The 17,411-nt window shown below is 43.4% G+C and overlaps 1 protein-coding gene across 1 annotated transcript in view; it reads right to left on the bottom strand.

Annotated features, from left to right (window-relative positions):
• Positions 1–17,411, bottom strand: part of DNAH9 (dynein axonemal heavy chain 9) — a 372,401-nt gene that overhangs the window by 55,180 nt on the left and 299,810 nt on the right. Inside the window, exons 60-61 of the mRNA XM_031003344.3 lie at positions 10,038–10,231; positions 7,128–7,276 (exon numbers count right to left, since the gene is read on the bottom strand). Coding sequence (XP_030859204.3) covers positions 7,128–7,276; positions 10,038–10,231 — 343 coding nt within the window. The remainder of the gene's footprint in view (positions 1–7,127; positions 7,277–10,037; positions 10,232–17,411) is intronic.

Genomic DNA, 17,411 nt, shown 5'->3' with positions numbered 1-17,411 from the left:
GGAGGAAGGAAGAGAGAGAGAGAGGCACAGGTGCCTAAGTAATCTCTAGTTGATGAACAGCAATATTGCTTCTGGTAAGAAAATATCCATTAAGATTAAGCCAAGGGCAGGGCTGAGATAACGTATTCTGAGACAAACAACCCATATAGATCAGGGAGGGGTCAGTTTGCCTGAGATGACAGGAAGCTGCAAACTACGTGATGGAGTAGTTGGAGGTCAATTGGCTAAGAACAATAGGAAATTGCTCATAAACAGGGTATATGAAAGCTTCCAAAGGGGAAAATACTGAATAAAAATGAGGAAACTAAATTTATCTGTATAAAAGGAACAAAGCCTCCAGGGGACAGAAGGAACACAGACTATAAAGTGTGAAAGTCAGGAATAACTTAGCTCTGATAACAGTTCTGCTAACATTAATTCGTTCGTTTGTTAGTTCATTCAACAATACTTCTCTGTGCTAGTTATGCTATTAGGCAGTGGTAAAAAAATGAACAAGATGACATGGTCATCAAGGATGTTAATGACAAGCAGGTAGGCAAAACATAAGTTAAAATTATAACAGAATGATTAAATTAAAATTGTATTAAATGCTCTGAAGCAAATACATAGAGTGCTGTAAGAATTTCTAGTTGAGAATCAAATGGTCTTCCAGGGAGGCCAGAAATGGCTGGTAATTTGCAGGATGAGTAGGCATTGGATGGTTGAAAATATTTCAGATAAAAAGAACAATTTGTGCCAATGTCCTAGGTTAGGAAGGCTCATGGTGTGACAGGATCTAAAAGCTGGACAGAAAAGCCATGCCATGCAGGCCACACAGGTCACGTTAATATTGGACTATACCAGTGGGAAGTCACTAGAAAGTTTTTTGTTTTGTTTTGTTTGTGTGTGTGTGTTTGTGTTTGTTTGTTTGTTTTTGAGATGGAGTCTCTGTGTCGCCAAGTTGAAGTGTAGTGGCGCGATCTTGGCTCACTGCAACCTCCGTCTCCCAGGTTCAAGCGAGTCTCCTGCCTCAGCCTCCTGAGTAGCTGGGACTACAGGTGCGTGCCACCATGCCTGGCTAATTTTTGTAGTTTTAGTAGAGATGGGGTTTCAGCATGTTGGACAGGTTGGTATCGATCTCTTGACCTTATGATCTGCCTGCCTCGGCCTCCCAAAATGCTGGGATTACAGGCGTGAGCCACTGCACCCAGCTGGGAAGTCACTAGAAAGTTTCAAGTAGAAGAGTGATACAATCACATTTGAGATTTAGCAACATGACTCTGGCTGCAGAACGGCAAGGGTTTTCAGAGGAAGAAGAGTGGAGATGAGCTAGGAGGCTAGTGTAATAAGCCAGGTGAAAGACTATGGTGATTCAGACTAGGATGGCAATCATGAAAATAGAGACAATTAGATGGATTTGAAGCATATTTAGGAGGTGGAATCAATATAACTAAATGTGGTGTGGGTGGTGGAAGAGGTGTCTAGGATGATTGACACCCAGGTTTCTGGCATGAGAAACTTGGTAAATGGTGGTGGCATTTACTAAATATAACAGAAAAATTTTTAGAACTCAAAAGTTTTAGTGACTCTTCCACTTGAAATGACAGGCTGACTGCTCAGCAGACGAATGAAAAGGACCCACAACTAGGCACAGCTTATGAAATTTCAGAACACAAGGTAGAGAGATTATTCTAAAGTTTTCAGGGAATAAAAACAGGTCACCAACAAAGAAACAAAGAAAGAATATAATTTCACTGGCATATGATATCTCATGAACAAAACTGGCTTCTAGAAGATAATAGAATCATGTATCCAAAGTTCTGAGAAAAACCATTTTGGACCTTGAAAAACTATCAAACTACTATATAAGCAAAACTGAAGCATTTTTAGACACCCAAGGATTCCGAATTTTTACTTCTCATGAGTCTTTTCTGATAATTTATGCCAGCAAAGTAAGGATGAAAAATTGAAAATAAAAGACATGGGATATAAAGACAGTAGAACTAATTTAGAATATAAAGAAAATAGGTCCCAGGATGATAGCTTCCTAGAAGGCTGAAATACAATTTATTTATATTAGAAGAAGATGTCAGTGAGCTCCAGGAAGAGTATCTTCAAGAAGAATAAAGTGCAGTCTTTCCAATATAGAGAATGAATAAAAAGGTAGTGACAATGATAAGTGAAGCATTTACTTCTTCTCCCGAGATAAATAAAAGGCAACTTGCAACTCCAAAGAAAACTAAAAGCTACAAAAATTATCATCACCTATAAAGCAAACTGAAATTTGACATGTTTTGAACCTCTGTGCTAAGAACATTCTTCTTTTAGAGACCCCCTAAAGATTATGACATTTGATCAAAAAGAAGGAAGCGTAATCCTAGACATTGCTTGCCTTTGCAGTGAATGATATATTTACATATATTAGAATATATATGCTGTTTATTGGCTTTCAACTTAAAAATTAACCCATGAACTAGGCATGCATGAAATTAATGATAGTAACAGAGTAGAATGAATATGCATTCATTCTTGACTATGCAAAAACAAAGACATAGCTGACACAAGATGAGAAATGGAAGCTTTAGCTTACCTAGAAAGAAGTCAAAAGAATTATCTAAAACTTGTGGAATATGAAACTGTTTCTCTTTTTCTTTTTCTTTTCTTTTTTTTTTTTTTGAGACGGGGTCTCACTCTGTCGCCCAGGCTGGAGTGCAGTGGCGCAATCTCGTCTCACTGCAAGCTCCACCTCCTGGGTTCATGCCATTCTCCTACCTCAGCCTCCTGAGTAGCTGGGACTACAGGTGCCTGCCACCACGCCCAGCTAATTTTTTGTATTTTTAGTAGAGATGGGGTTTCACCGTATTAGCCAGGATGGTCTCGATCTCCTGACCTCATGATGCACCCGCCTCGGCCTCCCAAAGTGCTGGGATTACAGGCGTGAGCCACCATGCCTGGCCGAGAATAGGCAAATATTTAGAGACAGAAAGTAAATGATGGCTGACTAGGCCTGGGGAGGTGGTGAGATGCCATGGAAAGTAATGGCTAGTGGATGTAGGGTTTCAAAACAACAGTTTTGAAAATTAGCATATGGTGATGGTCACATAGCCTTATGAATATCCTAAAATGCTTTGAATTGCACACTTTAAATGGGTGAATTGTATGGTTTGTGAATTATGTCTCAGTGCAGCTGCTGAAAAATTTGGGAGCACGAGGAGAGTCTTGGTGGGCAGCAGCGTGTCTCATCTGTACCTGTGGGATGTTCATTGATTGAGGAGTCTGGATGATGTCATGGAGGGGCAAATGCCACTGAAAGATTTTTATTCCTTACATTTCCTGAGATCAGGGGATGCACCATACGTGCAAAGCCACAGGGGGGAGCACCAGGTTGGTCAAGAGGCAGGAAGGATCAAGGGGAAATCGTAGGCCAGGGTCTTTATTGGGGTTTTCCCTGAGAAACACAAGGCAAGGCAGGGGAGACAGTTCAAGACTGGCTAATTTGAGTAACTCTCGTGGTTTGGGGGCATAGGGACTGTCCTTACTAGTCTGGTACCTGGCCGTGGGTTGATTTAGGCCAGTGGGGATGTTGGCTTGGTGTGTGAGTTAGATAAAGGGGATGATTGGGAGTGTGGACTCTGGATGGTTATTTTGCTTACAAAAGGCATATTCCCAGGTGAGCCTTTTGTGATCTCTAAGAACTGGCTAGCTTTGGGAGCAGCAGTCTCTCTCCAATCAGTGAGGCCACAAATGCCAGAGCATCAAGACTATAGTTGACAATAACATATTATATAGTTTCAAGTAGCTAGAAGGTGGATATGGAACGTTCCCAACACAAGGAAATGATTAAATGTTTGAGTTGGTGGATATGCTAATGTATGGAGCATAAGTAATTCCATCTTAGCAAAAGACTCCATCTTACATTTTAAAAGGCATCGTACCAACAGGGACCAGATGTTTGCCTAATCAGTAGAGACTGCATGCAACCAGATAAGGACATAACCAGGCACACTTTCCCACTATCAGTCCTCACCAGAGGACTTCACTGGCTCAGAACAGCCATCTTGACAGACACTGGTCTTGCTGTTAATTGTGATAAACACCCGGCATCCGAGGAAGGCTCTGCCCACATCAAAGACTCTTCCTTGTGGTTCGTTAAAAGACTGCCCAGACCAGGACAGGAGATTCTTTTTGTCCACGTTGCTCCCCTTGGACTGTTTCATTAACCCATTTTCCTATCCCCTTTCTCTTGATGTTAGATGTTACTTCGTTTGATGTGGAATGTTTAATCTGTAACATTTATATTGATTTAGTATACCATTATGTATGGTTTGCAATATCGACTGACTTTTGGAATGGCTTGAGCCTGTGTGCCTACAGCTCTGACTACCGAGTAAATGGGAAATACTAAGAAGAATTACCTCCGTAAAGCTTGTGGCTTTTATGATTGGAATAGCATCAGTAAAAGACTGATACTGTAGAAAGACACAAATGTCCGTGGATCTGGTTATGTCTGACTTTGTGCTGCTCATGATACTAATCACCCTGATCTGACTACTATGTATTATGTGAATGGAAACTTCACTATGTGTCTCATTGATATGTGCAATTATTATTTGTAAATTAAAAAATTTGTTTTAGAAGAATATAGAAAAAGAGAGTACAGTCGACCCTTAAACAACACAGGTTTGAATTGTGTGGGTCCACTTACACATGGATTTTTTTCAACCAAACTCAGATGAAAATACAGCAGTATTTGAGAGATGTGAAGCCTGTATATACAAATGGCAGGGCCGATGATGGGACTGGGATATGCAAGGACTGGAACCAATACCTCCCAGTCCCCACCCCGTGTATGTGGAGGGAAGACTGTATAGTTAATGCATTTGGCCCTGTGATGCCTCAGTGCCAAACAGACACATACAGAATCTAAGACGACACAGACAGAACACAGTGCACGCTAAATCCTTGTTTTTCATATCAGGAATAGACACTTTATCTAAAACTGCTAATACAAAAATGGTGATATAAGGTTATTACTAGGAAATGAGAAGTAATTCTCAAAAGAACTAAATTCAGAAATGGACAAAAGCATAGTGCCTGGGAAGGGGGACTGCGTATCTGGAGGGCTGGTGCTGGGGGCTGTTGCTTTTCATTTTTAATTCTTCTCTATTACTGATTTTATTATGCACATCTTATTCGTTCTTTAGGGCCTAGTTAGCTTTATCTCTCCTCCCCTGAGGCACAAAGCATATGCTGTTAGTTCTTTCATTCCGTAATCAATACTAGACTTGAAAACCAAAAATAAAATCCTAAGCCTCCCAGCCATTCTGAATGGACCCCTTCTCTCAGCAAAGGACATTCCAAAGTTAACTTGAAAAACTAGTTCAGGCCATGATGGGAAGGGGGGTCAGACATGCCTCATTACACCCTCCTTTCTTTTGGAATTACTGATAGGACAGACTCTTTTTTTTTTTTTGACATGGAGTTTCACTCTTGTTGCCCAGGCTGGAGTGCTATAGTGTGGTCTTGGCTCACTGCAACCTCTGACTCCTGGGTTCAAGCGATTCTCCTGCCTCAGCCTCCTGAGTGGCTGGGATTACAGGCATGCACCATCATGCCCAGCTAATTTTGTATTTTTAGTAGAGATGGGGTTTCTCTGTGTTGGTCAGGCTGGTCTCGAACTCCTGACCTCAGGTAATCCACCTGCCTTGGCCTCCCAAAGTGTTGGGATTACAGGCGTGAGCCACCGTGCCCGGCCAGGACAGACTCTTTAAGTCTGATAAGAAACGCTTACAATCTATTCTCTCTGAAGCCTGCTACCTGGAGGCTTCACTGCATGAAAAAACCTTGGTCTCCACCACCCCTTATCATTTTTGTTTTTTTTTTGGTTTTGAAGTTGGACATGCTGAATATTCTATTTTTATTTCTTTAACTTTATTTTAAGTTCAGTGGTACATGTGCAGGATGTGCAGGTTTGTTCCATAGGTAAACATGTGCCATGGTGGTTTGCTACATAGATCATCCCATCACCTCGGTATTAAGCCCAGCATCCATTAAGCTATTCCTCGTGATGCTCTTCCTCTGCCACCCCCTCAATAGGCCCCAGTGTGTGTTCTTCCCCTCTTTGTGCTCATGTGTTTTCATCACTCAGCTCCCACTTTAAGTGAGAACGTTTGGTGTTTGGTTTTCTGTTCCTGCATTAGTTAGTGGAGGATAATGGCCTCCAACTCCATTCACGTCCCTGAAAAGGACATGATCTCATTCCTTTTTATGGCTGCATAGTATTCCATGGTATATATGTACCACATTTTCTTTTTTTTTTTTTTTTTTTTGAGACAGAGTCTTGCTCTTGTCACCCAGGCTGGAGTGCAGTAGTGCGGTCTCGGCTCACTGCAACCTCTGCCTCCCAGGTTCAAGCGATTCTCCTGCCTCAGCTTCCCGAGTAGCTGGGATTACAGGTGCCTGCCACCATGCTTAGCTAATTTTTGTGATTTTGGTAGAGATGGGGTTTCACCATGTTGGCCAGGCTGGTCTTGAACTCCTGACCTCAGGTGATTCACCCACCTCGGCCTCCCAAAGTGCTGGGATTACAGGTGTCAGCCACCGTGCCCAGCCGTACCACATTTTCTTTATCCAGTCTATCATTAATGGGAATTGAGGTTGATTCCATGTCTTTACTATTGTGAATAGTGCTGCAGTGAACATATACATGCAGGTATCTTTATAATGTTAATAGAATAATTTCTGTTCCTTTGGGTATATAGTCAGTAATGGGATAGCTGCGTCAAATGGTATTTCTCCCTCTAGGTCTTTGAGGAATCGCCACACTGTGGGGCCCTGTGGAAGGATCATACTAGTATTTCAGAAAGATTGCTCTGGCTAAGATAAGGGGATGGGTGAGGCGGAGTGGAGGGGACGAGGCCTCCTCATGAAACTGGGACTGTGAGTTCTGCCTTTTACAGCCCAGAGTGGCTCTTTCTCTCCCTGGTGGGTGATCTTCTGATTTTATTTCAGCAATGACCCTGACTTCTGTATGATTTGCAGTGTTGCATATTTGAAGCTTGAATCCAGAAAAGAGAAATCAATAGACCCCAAGAATGAAAGTGCACGGGGCAAATGCAGCCCTGGCTCCAAGAGGACGCCTTTCTCACCTTGACTTTCTACATCCTTCAGTGGGTCCACCCCTGGAGACAGGATGAAAAACATAGGAGTGGCTGGTCCCGATTCTTCAAATGAGGTTGCAAAATCTAGGGCTCTTCCCACCACGTATTTGCTTCCTAACTTCTCTTCAACAAAATCTCTGCCAGAAAAAAAGCACATATAGATTTATACATATATAGCAGCCACAAAATGGTAACATTTGAGAAATAGAGGCCTATAGAAATGAAAGAACATGCTCAAGGTCATGGGCTAGGTAGTTATAGAGCTAGGACTGGCTCCAAGTTCACTGCTTATTAAGTCAGCACACAACCTTGTGCTGCTAGTTGCCGAGCTGCTCACCTGGATCTGGGCTCCCTCTGAAGCCCCATCCAGGCAGGCCATCGCTGACTCCCTCAGGGGAGCCTGGTGGCTTCTCACATCACCCCACCCATCAGGACACTGTTAGCGCCAGTACCTTCAGAAAGCTGGTAAGTTAAATCCTCCATATGCTCTCTCCCTGCTATCTACCAGCCTTGCCCAAGATTTAAGGCCCTACGGTACGCTATTCTCTTTTTTTTTTTTTTTTTTTTTTTTTGAGATGGATTCTCGCTCTGTCCCCAGGCCGGACTGCAGTGGCACAATCTCAGCTCACTGCAACCTCTGCCTCCCGGCTTCAAGTGATTCCCCTGCCTCAGCCTCCCGAGTAGCTGGGACTACAGGCGCCTGCCACCACACCCAGCTAATTTTTTTTATATTTTAGCAGAGATGGGGTTTCACCATGTTGGCCAGGATGGTCTCGATCTCCTGATCTCGTGATCCACCCGCCTCGGCCTCCCAAAGTGTTAGGATTATAGGTGTGAGCCACCGCGCCCAGCCTATTCTCTCATGTTTTATTTTTCTCTGTCTTCTTTCATCTCACTCCACTTACCAGTGTTCCTGTCCAAAGTGTCACATTTTATGCTGAACAAATCTTCATAGCTATAACCACTTATTGAACATCTGACCCAGCTCCTGGTCTTAACAGAGACTTGCATTCTCTCCCAGGAACACTATTTTCCCTGTAGCCTTCTCGACTGGGCTCATTCTCCTACGCCTGCCTTAGGATTGGCAAGCGGAATCAGGATCCAGCTCACTGCCCACTACTGTTTTCAAGCCATTCCTTCCCCACTCTTTTTTTTTTTTTTTTTTTTTTTTTGAGACGGAGTCTCACTCTGTTGCCCAGGCTGGAGTGCAGTGGTGCGATCTCGGCTCACTGCAACATCCGCCTCCACCAGGTTCAAGTGGTTCTCCTGCCTCAGCCTCCTGAGTAGCTGGGACTACAGGCGAGTGCCACTATGCCTAGCTAATTTTTGTATTATTAGTAGAGACGGGGTTTCACCATGTTGGCCAGGCTGGTCTCGAACTCCTGACCTCGTGATCCTCCTGCCTCGGCCTGACAAAGTGCTGGGATTATAGGAATGAGCCACTGTGCCTGGCCCCCTCCCCACTCTTGTGGCTCCTCAGAGGCTCATTTCCCCTGGCTGTGTCACCACTGCCCCTGCACATCAATGTCATCTGTTCCCCTTCAGTCACTCTCCTCTTTCACTGACTTTTTCTCTTTCAGCCTGGGTGACATCAACATCCATGTGGACAATCCTGTAGATGCTTAGTGACCTCAGCTCAAGAGATCTCTGTTTTTCTCCCCCTTTAGCAACCTAATTCTATGGCCACATGCTCATCATTGTCATTACTTGGAAACTTGTTAAATGTTAGGATACGTAAATGGGAACATCTCACTCTTTGACCCAAGCCTTTTATCCTTAGCAATCTAACCTGACTTCACCTATTCTTTGCCTGTACTGGGGCCACTACGAATGGAGGAATTTCAGTATCTTGGTCTCCCTGGTATTTTTCCTTCCTTCTTTCTTTCTTTTTTCTTTTTTAAAATGGAGTCTCCCTCTGTTGCCCAGGCTAGAGTGCGGTGGTGCAATCTTGGCTCACTGCAACCTCTGCTTCCCAGGTTCAAGCCATTCTCCTGTCTCAGCCTCCTAAGTAGCTGGGACTACAGGAATGCGCCACCACGCCCAGCTAATTTTTCTGTATTTTTAGTAGGACAGGGTTTCACCATGTTGGCCAGGCTGGTCTCAAACTCCTGACCTTAAGTGATCCGCCGCCTCGGCCTCCCAAAGTGCTGGGATTACAGGCATGAGCCACCGCGCCCAGGCCCTCCCTGGTATTTTTCTATCATGCCCTTACTCTAATCACTCCTTTCCTATCCAGTACAGACTCCACGGCCTACAACTTCTTTTTTCTTTTAAAAATAACTTTATTGAGGTGTAATTGACATACCATAGGATTTTCCCATTTTAAGTGTACTATTAAATAACTTAATAAATTTACCAAGTTGTACAGTCTTTACCATAACCCCGCTTTAGAACATTTATATCACACCAATGAGATTCTTTATGGCTATGGCTATTTAATTTCCTTTTTTTTTTTTTATTTTTTACTTTTTTTGAGACGAAGTCTCACTCTGTCACCCAGGCTGGAGTGTAGTGGCTCAATCTCGGGTCACTGCAACCTCTGCCTCCCGGGTTCAAGCAATTCCCTGCCTCAGCCTCCAGAGTAGCTGGGATTACAGGTGCCCGCCACCATGCCAGGCTAAGTTTTGTATTTTCAGTAGAGACGGGGTTTCACCATCTTGGCCAGGCTGGTCTTGAACTCCTGACCTTGTGATCCACCTGCCTCGGCCTCCCGAAGTGCTGGGATTACAGGCGTGAGCCACCGCGCCTGGCCTGTTTAGTTAATTTCTATTCCCACCCTCTAGCTCCAGGAAACTACTATATACACATGGCTTTGGAGCTCAGCCCTGCTGGTCCAGTTGTCCTGAGGTTGCCCTTGCCCCATGCCTATGCTGGGCCTTCCATGACCCTGTTTCCTACCGCAAAGCATAGGTCATCCGGTCGGGCCGCATGGCTCTCAGCATGCAGAGACGCTGCAGGGCTGTCTTGTTCTTCCACTCCTGTGGGAGCTTCTCTTTCTCAGGACATTCGGACTCCACAAACTTTTTCCAGCTCTTAGCAGATCCCTCTATGTCCCGATCCAGATTAGAGAATTCTTCCATTGATGAAAGTACCTGGGAAATTTCAGAGAATCTGAAATGCAGTTTCTCCAGAAAGCTGTCATTTGCATTGTGTTGGGGGATTGAGGGGCAAGATGGTCTTACCTACACAATTCTGTCTCATTTATACTCTTGTCTAGAGCTTTGGATCATCCCCCAGGAAAAATCAAGAAAGAGGAAGAATTTTGAGCAGCTTAGCAAAGTGCCCCAATAACATGCAAGATTTAGCACATAAAATGTTTGGGATATTATTAGCAGCAGAGACTGAGCCACACCTACCTGTAGGTGTGTACATGGAAAAGAGGGGCAAGAAGGGGCATTATGGTTATTCTGGTCATGAAGCTTGGACACCTAAAGTTAGTGACTTCTCCCTTTCCTCCTCAAACTCACTCTGCCACCAAACCCTGTCAATTCACCTCTCAAAATGTTTCTAGAATTATTCATGTACTCTGTGTTAACGCCAACTCTTAAAATGCCCATGGGTTGTCTATTTCTATAAGTATTCAGTCCAAATGCATAACTTGGTAGCCAGATCTCTTCATTTGGTGCCTCTCTTCAATCTGTCCAGTAAGTCATGTGTCCTCCTACTCTGTCCCACTCTGAGCATATCTGCTCCCAACCTTGGAAATGTGCCTGACTCATTCCCAACTCATTTCCTTGTTCATACTACTTCCACCATCTGTAAAGTCCTGTTTTCTTTTCTGCCACATTCCACTTCTTCCTTTTCTTGTGCTGGTCACGATTGTTATATGTTAAGGCTCTACAGGTTGTGAAAGACCAGTTCAAAACCTGCAACCTCCCTCGGGCCATCCTTCCTAATGTAGAACATGTAGACCTCCCATCCTTTTGTAAACCACTTAGAGCAAGCTTGTCCAACCCATGGCCCTTGGGCTGCATGCGGCCTAGGATGGCTTTGAAGGTGGCCCAATACAAATTCATAAACTTTCATGAAACATTATGAGTTTTTTTGTGACAGATATATATTTTAGCTCATCAACTATCATTAGTGTTAGCGTGTTTTTTGTTTTGTTTTGTTTTGTTTTGAGACAGAGTGTCGCTCTGTTGCCCACGCTGGAGCGCAGTGGCATGATCTTGGCTCACTGCAACCTCCACCTCCTGGATTCAAGCAATTCTCCTGTCTCAGCCTCCTGAGTAGCTGGGACTACAGGCGCAGACCACCACGCCTGGCTAATTTTTGTATTTTTAGTAGAGACGGGGTTTCACCATATTGGTCAGGCTGGTCTTGAACTCCTGACCTCAGGCGATCCACCCGCCTCGACCTCCCAAAGAGTTGGGATTATGCGTGTGAGCCACCGCACCCGGCCCCAGTGTTAGTGTGTTTTATGTGTGGTCCAAGACAATTCTTCTTCCTCCAGTGTGGCCCGGGGAAGCCAAAGATTGGACACCCCTGACTTAGAGATACTTGCAGAGTTGACATCTTTAATAAAGAGCTTGACTTCATTTTTAGATGTTTGACTGCTGATAGCTTTTAAACCTCATCCTTTCCTCTTCCCCTTCTGCCCTGGGCACTCTCTCTTTTGGTGCTGGAGGGAAGTTGTACCAGGCAAGCCCCTGCCCATGCACAGACACCCTCACCCTGGCCCTACCCCCTAAGCATCATAATACCCAAAGCAGTCTCCTTTTCTGGCACTCTCAAGCCATTTGCAGTCTGCTTGGGAGCTCCTCTGCTCTTCCTAGAAAACCATGTTATCTGAGTAATAAACTTTCTCATACCCTCTTAGTATGTATGCAGCATCATCAGTCTTGATGTTGGAACTGTATTTTGGGTGTGTGTGTAGGAGGTCTGTTCTATTTCTTTAGAGTGCCCACATCAACATCACTCACTTAGATACTTAATTACCTGCAGTCCTGCTTTCATTACTCAACTGTGCCTGAATGCCTGGTTTCCCCAATGACGTGAAAAGCTAGACGAGACTGCGTGTCTAAAGCATCTACCACAGTGCCATGAGTTTTTAGGCACCCAATATAATCTTTTTATTTGAACTAATTCATTCATTCATTCTTTTGACATTTATTCAATTCCTACTACCTGCCAGATACTGGGGAAGAAAATAATAAAAAACAACAACAAAAAAAAACACAAGCCTTTCAGGAGCCTGCAGTCCTAGCTTAGGGAAAAAGAAGATGAGGGAGGCCTTGGTAGGTATGTAGAATTCTGCTGGGCAGAGATGGAGGTAGAGTGAAGGAAAGGGAATTTTTTTTTTTGGCAGGGGAAGGATCAAGAAGAGCTAAAGCCTGGAGGAGGGAGAGTGTGGGGCCTGACAGGAAGCAGCGTGATTGCTGCAGAGGAGTCTTTTGCCTTACCACCGACAGGAACAGCTGGAGAAGGACAGAGGCATGTGACCGGGGCTTGCAGAGGCTTTTGTCCCGTGGAAATGAACACATGTCCTGGCTTTACATATTCCTTCACATGGGCTCTGTGGCTTCCCAGTTTCACCCTGATCACTTACAGCAGGGAATCATCCTTCAATGGTGCAGATAAGTCGTGTGGAGTGGTGTGTGGAGTGGAGCAGGAGGCACCGGGGGACTGCAGTTCTGGCCCCAGCACCACCACTTTTGAGCCAGTGGACTTGGAGCCTGTTTTAAAACCCTTGTGAGTTTTTTTTTTCATTTGGAAAATGAGGCCAAGTCATGTGGTCTGCCATATCTCATACTGTTTTGTAGATACAAATGCTTTGAAGGCTACAAAGCTCTCCCTTTTCCTTCCTGGGGGGCTCCTATGGCTATTGAATTGCAACTTCTGGTTTACTTGCCTGTTACTCCCACAAGACTGTGAGCTCCCTGCGGGCAAGAACTTTTGTAGGCCTCTTTGTACGCCTTAGACCTAGCAGGGTGCCTGGCACTTAGGAAATGCTCAGTTAATAAGATTTGACATCTGCCTGGCCAGCAGGAGGGCTCTTGACAGGCTGAGAAAGCTGCAGCTGCTGTAATTATTTCTCTCTGTGCTGAGGAGCTGACTTTCATCTTCTTTCAGGCAGCCACTCACCCCCTCTTCCCAGTTTGCATCATTATTAACCCTTCTGCAGTCCTGCAACCCCCTCTGGCGTCTCCACAAAACTGAGCAAATTACACTGTGATCAGTGCTCCCAGCTGCCAGGGCTGGATCTGAAACACACTTTCTTGAAGCTCTAGATTGAATACAATTGCAACATTTAATCTTCCAAATGAGGCAAAGGGATTTCTAGCCTTCTAATAAGCTAAATGGAAATGACTAATTAACCTAATTACTTTGGACTGTGTAGCAAAATACAACTGAGCTAAATTGGCAACCAGACTGGTAGTAAGGGGCCTTTTCAAAGGCTAACAAAGGCCTTCATCGCAGATGAGATTTTCTAATGAGCAACAGAACATGCCCATTACCTGAAAGTTCTGCATTTGATGGGACCTAAAAAACCCTTACAAAGGATATTAATAAAAGCAGTATTTTATCACAAAGATTTCATTCATTACCTGTTTATTAGTTCTTCTGGGGAAACAAAGAAATCAGTCTTCATCACGAGATACAATGCTTAAAATTTTTTTTTAAAAAATCATGTCCTATTCAATTATACTTATTTTGTTTCTTTAGGCTAAAATCCAACCAAACACTTAAAAAGAGCATTCATCAAAGGCTTTGGCAACGAGTACTACATAATGCATTGTGTTTCACCTGCTCATATCCTGTGCTGCGCTTGAGTTTGATGGTTCTGGACTTTGCTGCTCTTCCTAACAAATTCACATAGAGAGATAAAGCTTCCCTAGTTGGCAAAAGCCTTTGAACAGCCAGATGAGCTTAGCCCACAAAACAAAACAAAAAAGCAAAGTGAAGCAAGGCAAAGCGAACCAAACAATCCATTTCGTGAAAAGAGGAATGAAACTAAATTGTACGTAGCTTTTGGGTTGAGCTTTGTAAAATGAAAGCACTGAAGAGTGCTTGTGAATCATTTATTCCTTATGACTTTTGCAGCAGAGGGCTTTGTGGGGTAATACGAAGAGAGGCAACTGGACTTGGTCCAAACTGCACAACTCACAGTTCCTGAAAGTTTTTCCTTCTTTGGACAAATTCTATGCGGTACAATCCATATCGACTATAGCATGTAGACACCAGATAGCTGGGTGATTAGTCATCATAATTGTTATGGGGTGAATTGTGTCCCCCCAAAATATATATTGAAGAAATAACTTCCTGGACTTGTGAATGTGACCTTATTTGGAAATAGGGTCTTTGTAGATGTAGTCAAGTCACAATGAAGTCACTAGTGTGGACCCTAATCTATTATGACTGGTGACCTTATAAGAAGCGGAAAGGGCCAGGCGCGGCGGCTCACGCCTGTAATCCCAGCACTTTGGGAGGCCGAGGCAGGCAGATCATGAGGTCAAGAGATTGAGACCATCCTGGCCAACATGCTGAAACTATCTCTACTAAAAATACAAAAATTTTCTGGGTGTGGTGGCGCACGCCAGTAATCCCAGCTACTTGGGAGGCTGAGTCAGGAGAATCGCTTGAACCCGGGAGGCAGAGGTTGCAGTGAGCCGAGATTTCGCCACTGCACTCCAGCCTGGCGACACAGCGAGACTCCGCCTCAAAAAAAAAAAGAAAAGAAAAAGAAAGAAGTGGAAAGGCAGAGACTCGCAGAGGGACACAGAAGACAGCCAGACAGCCATGTGAAGATGTGAAGATGGAGACAGACCCTGGAGTTATGCTGCCACAAAGCAAAAGACACCAGGGGCTACCAGAAGCTGGAAGAGGCAAGGAAGCATCCTTCCCTAGAGCCTCTGGAGGGAGCACGGCCCTGCTGACACCTTAATTTCAGCTTTCAGCCTCCACGACTGTGAGAAAACAGATTTCTGTTGTTTTAAGCCACTCCATTGTAGTACTTTCTTAGAACAGCTCTAGGAAACAAATACAGCAACCATAACCAATCAGCTTCCATTGGTTTAGCATTTACTCTGTGTCTTACACAGCCTTGTAAGAAAGGTATTATGACGACCATTTTGCAGATGAGGAAACCAAGGCTCAGAGGAATAAGACAACATGTCAGAGGCCACACACACAAACTTGAAGTTGAATCCAGGGATGTCTGACTCCAGAGCCTGTGTTAATTAGTCCATCTCCATCATTGCTCCAGTTCTGCAAAGGGGTTCATTCAGAACCGCTTTACAGAACTAACTTATTTTCCATAAAAGCATCAGACTACGAGAAATTATTGTCTAGCTCTGGACCATACTGTCCTATGAGGTGGCCACTGGCCATGAGTGACTCCCAAGTACTTGAAATGTGGCTGGTGGGACTGAGAGACTGAATTTTTAATTGCATTTAATTTTAAAATTCAAGTGTAGAAAATAGGACTTGTTTTATTAATTGGAAAACTTCTAAAGATTGTTGGAACAACTTGGGTATATGAATCAATCAATTTTATGGAATCTCAATACAAATGTTTTTGATGAAAATTTGGCATCTGAATTGAGATGAGCTATAAGTTTAAAAAATATTCACCAGATTTCAAAGGCTTAGTATAAAAGTACAAAATATCTTAGTAATAATTTTATAACAACTGCATATTGAGATAATATTTTGGCTGTATTGGCTTAAAGAAAGTATCTTGCTAAAATTAATTTTATCCATTTTTTTGAAACGGAGTTTTACTCTTGCCATCCAGGCTGGAGCGCAAAGTGATCTCAGCTCTCTTCAACCTCCACCTCCCAGGTTCAACCAATTCTCCAGCCTCAGCCTCCCAAGGAGCTGCGATTACAGGCGTGTGCCACCACACCCAGCTAATTTTGTACTTTTAGTTGAGACGGGGTTTCACCATGTTGGCCAGGCTGGTCTTGAACTCCTGACCTCAGGTGATCCGCCCACCTTGGCCTCCCAAAGTGCTGGAATTACAGACGTGAGCCACCGTGCCCAGTCAATTTTATCCATTTTTAAAACATTTTTTAATGCAGCTATAGAAAATTTAAAATTACTTAAGTGGTTTGCATTATATTTCTTTTGGACGGTGCTACTTTAAAGTGTGTCTATTCATTTGTATCTTACGTAGCCCAGGAAAATGGATGGTTTCCACTTCTCTGCATTTATTTAATCATTCTTAGGCATTTTGTAACTTTATAATTTGGGTTTCTGTTGTGAATGGAGTACCCCCTTGTTTCTTCCCCAGTATATTATTTCCCTTCTCATTCACCAGATTGGGCCCAGAATGACAAATAAAATTAAATAAAAATCAAATCACAACTTTATTATTTGGATCAGAGATTGGCAAACTACAGCTTGCAGGCCCAATCTGGCCCACCACCTGTTTTTGTCAATAAAGTTTTATTGGAACTCAGCCGTGTCCATTCACTTATACTGTGACTGGCTTTGGCAGAGTTGAGTAGTTGCTACAGAGTCTGCCCTACAAAGTCTAAGTGGCCCTCATAATTGTTATGGAGTGAACTGTGTCCCTCCAAAGTAAACTATATACTGAAGAACTAATCTCCTGGACTTGTGAATGTGATCTTATTTGGAAATAGGGTCTTTGTAGATGTAATCAAGTTAAGATGGAGTTACTAGTATGGGCTCTAACCAATATAACTGGTGCTCTTATAAGAAGCAGAGAGACAGGGACTCACAAAGGGAAGACAGCCATGTGAAGATGGGAAGATGGTGATATTTACTAAGTGGCCCTTTGCAGAAAAAGTGGGACAACTCTTGATTTAGATACAGTCCTAAAGTTGGTTAAAACAATACAGGCTCTGAAAAAGAAGTTAGAAAACTATCTTTGAGAAATGGTAGCATTAATGGAATGAGCCTAGAATTTCCTGAGATGACTCCTTTGAAGGGGACAGCAAGTATATAAATAATTAAGTTCTAGGTTTTAGTTATAAAGTAAAACTACTTGGATGGATATCGAGGGAATCATGCTAAATGAGCACACCAATCCCACATGGTTATATACTGTATAATTCCATTTATGTAACATCCTTGAGATGACAGCAAATTATACAAATGGAGAATGGATTCGTGGTTGGTAGGTATTGGGAACTGGGTAAGGGAAGATGTTGTTGTGGTTATAGAAGGCCAACATGAGAGGTCCTTGTAATGGTGGAACTTTCTGGATTGTATCAATGACAATTTCCCAGATGTGTTATTGTACTATAGTACTGCAAGATGTTACCATTGTGGAAAACTGGGTACAAGGGATATCTCTGTATTATT

The sequence above is a fragment of the Gorilla gorilla genome, chromosome 19, assembly GCF_029281585.2.
Source record: "Gorilla gorilla gorilla isolate KB3781 chromosome 19, NHGRI_mGorGor1-v2.1_pri, whole genome shotgun sequence".
NCBI classification, from domain to species: Eukaryota; Metazoa; Chordata; class Mammalia; order Primates; family Hominidae; genus Gorilla; species Gorilla gorilla.
Note: the sequence above shows the minus strand (reverse complement) of the source record. Positions and strands in the feature narration are given on the sequence as shown.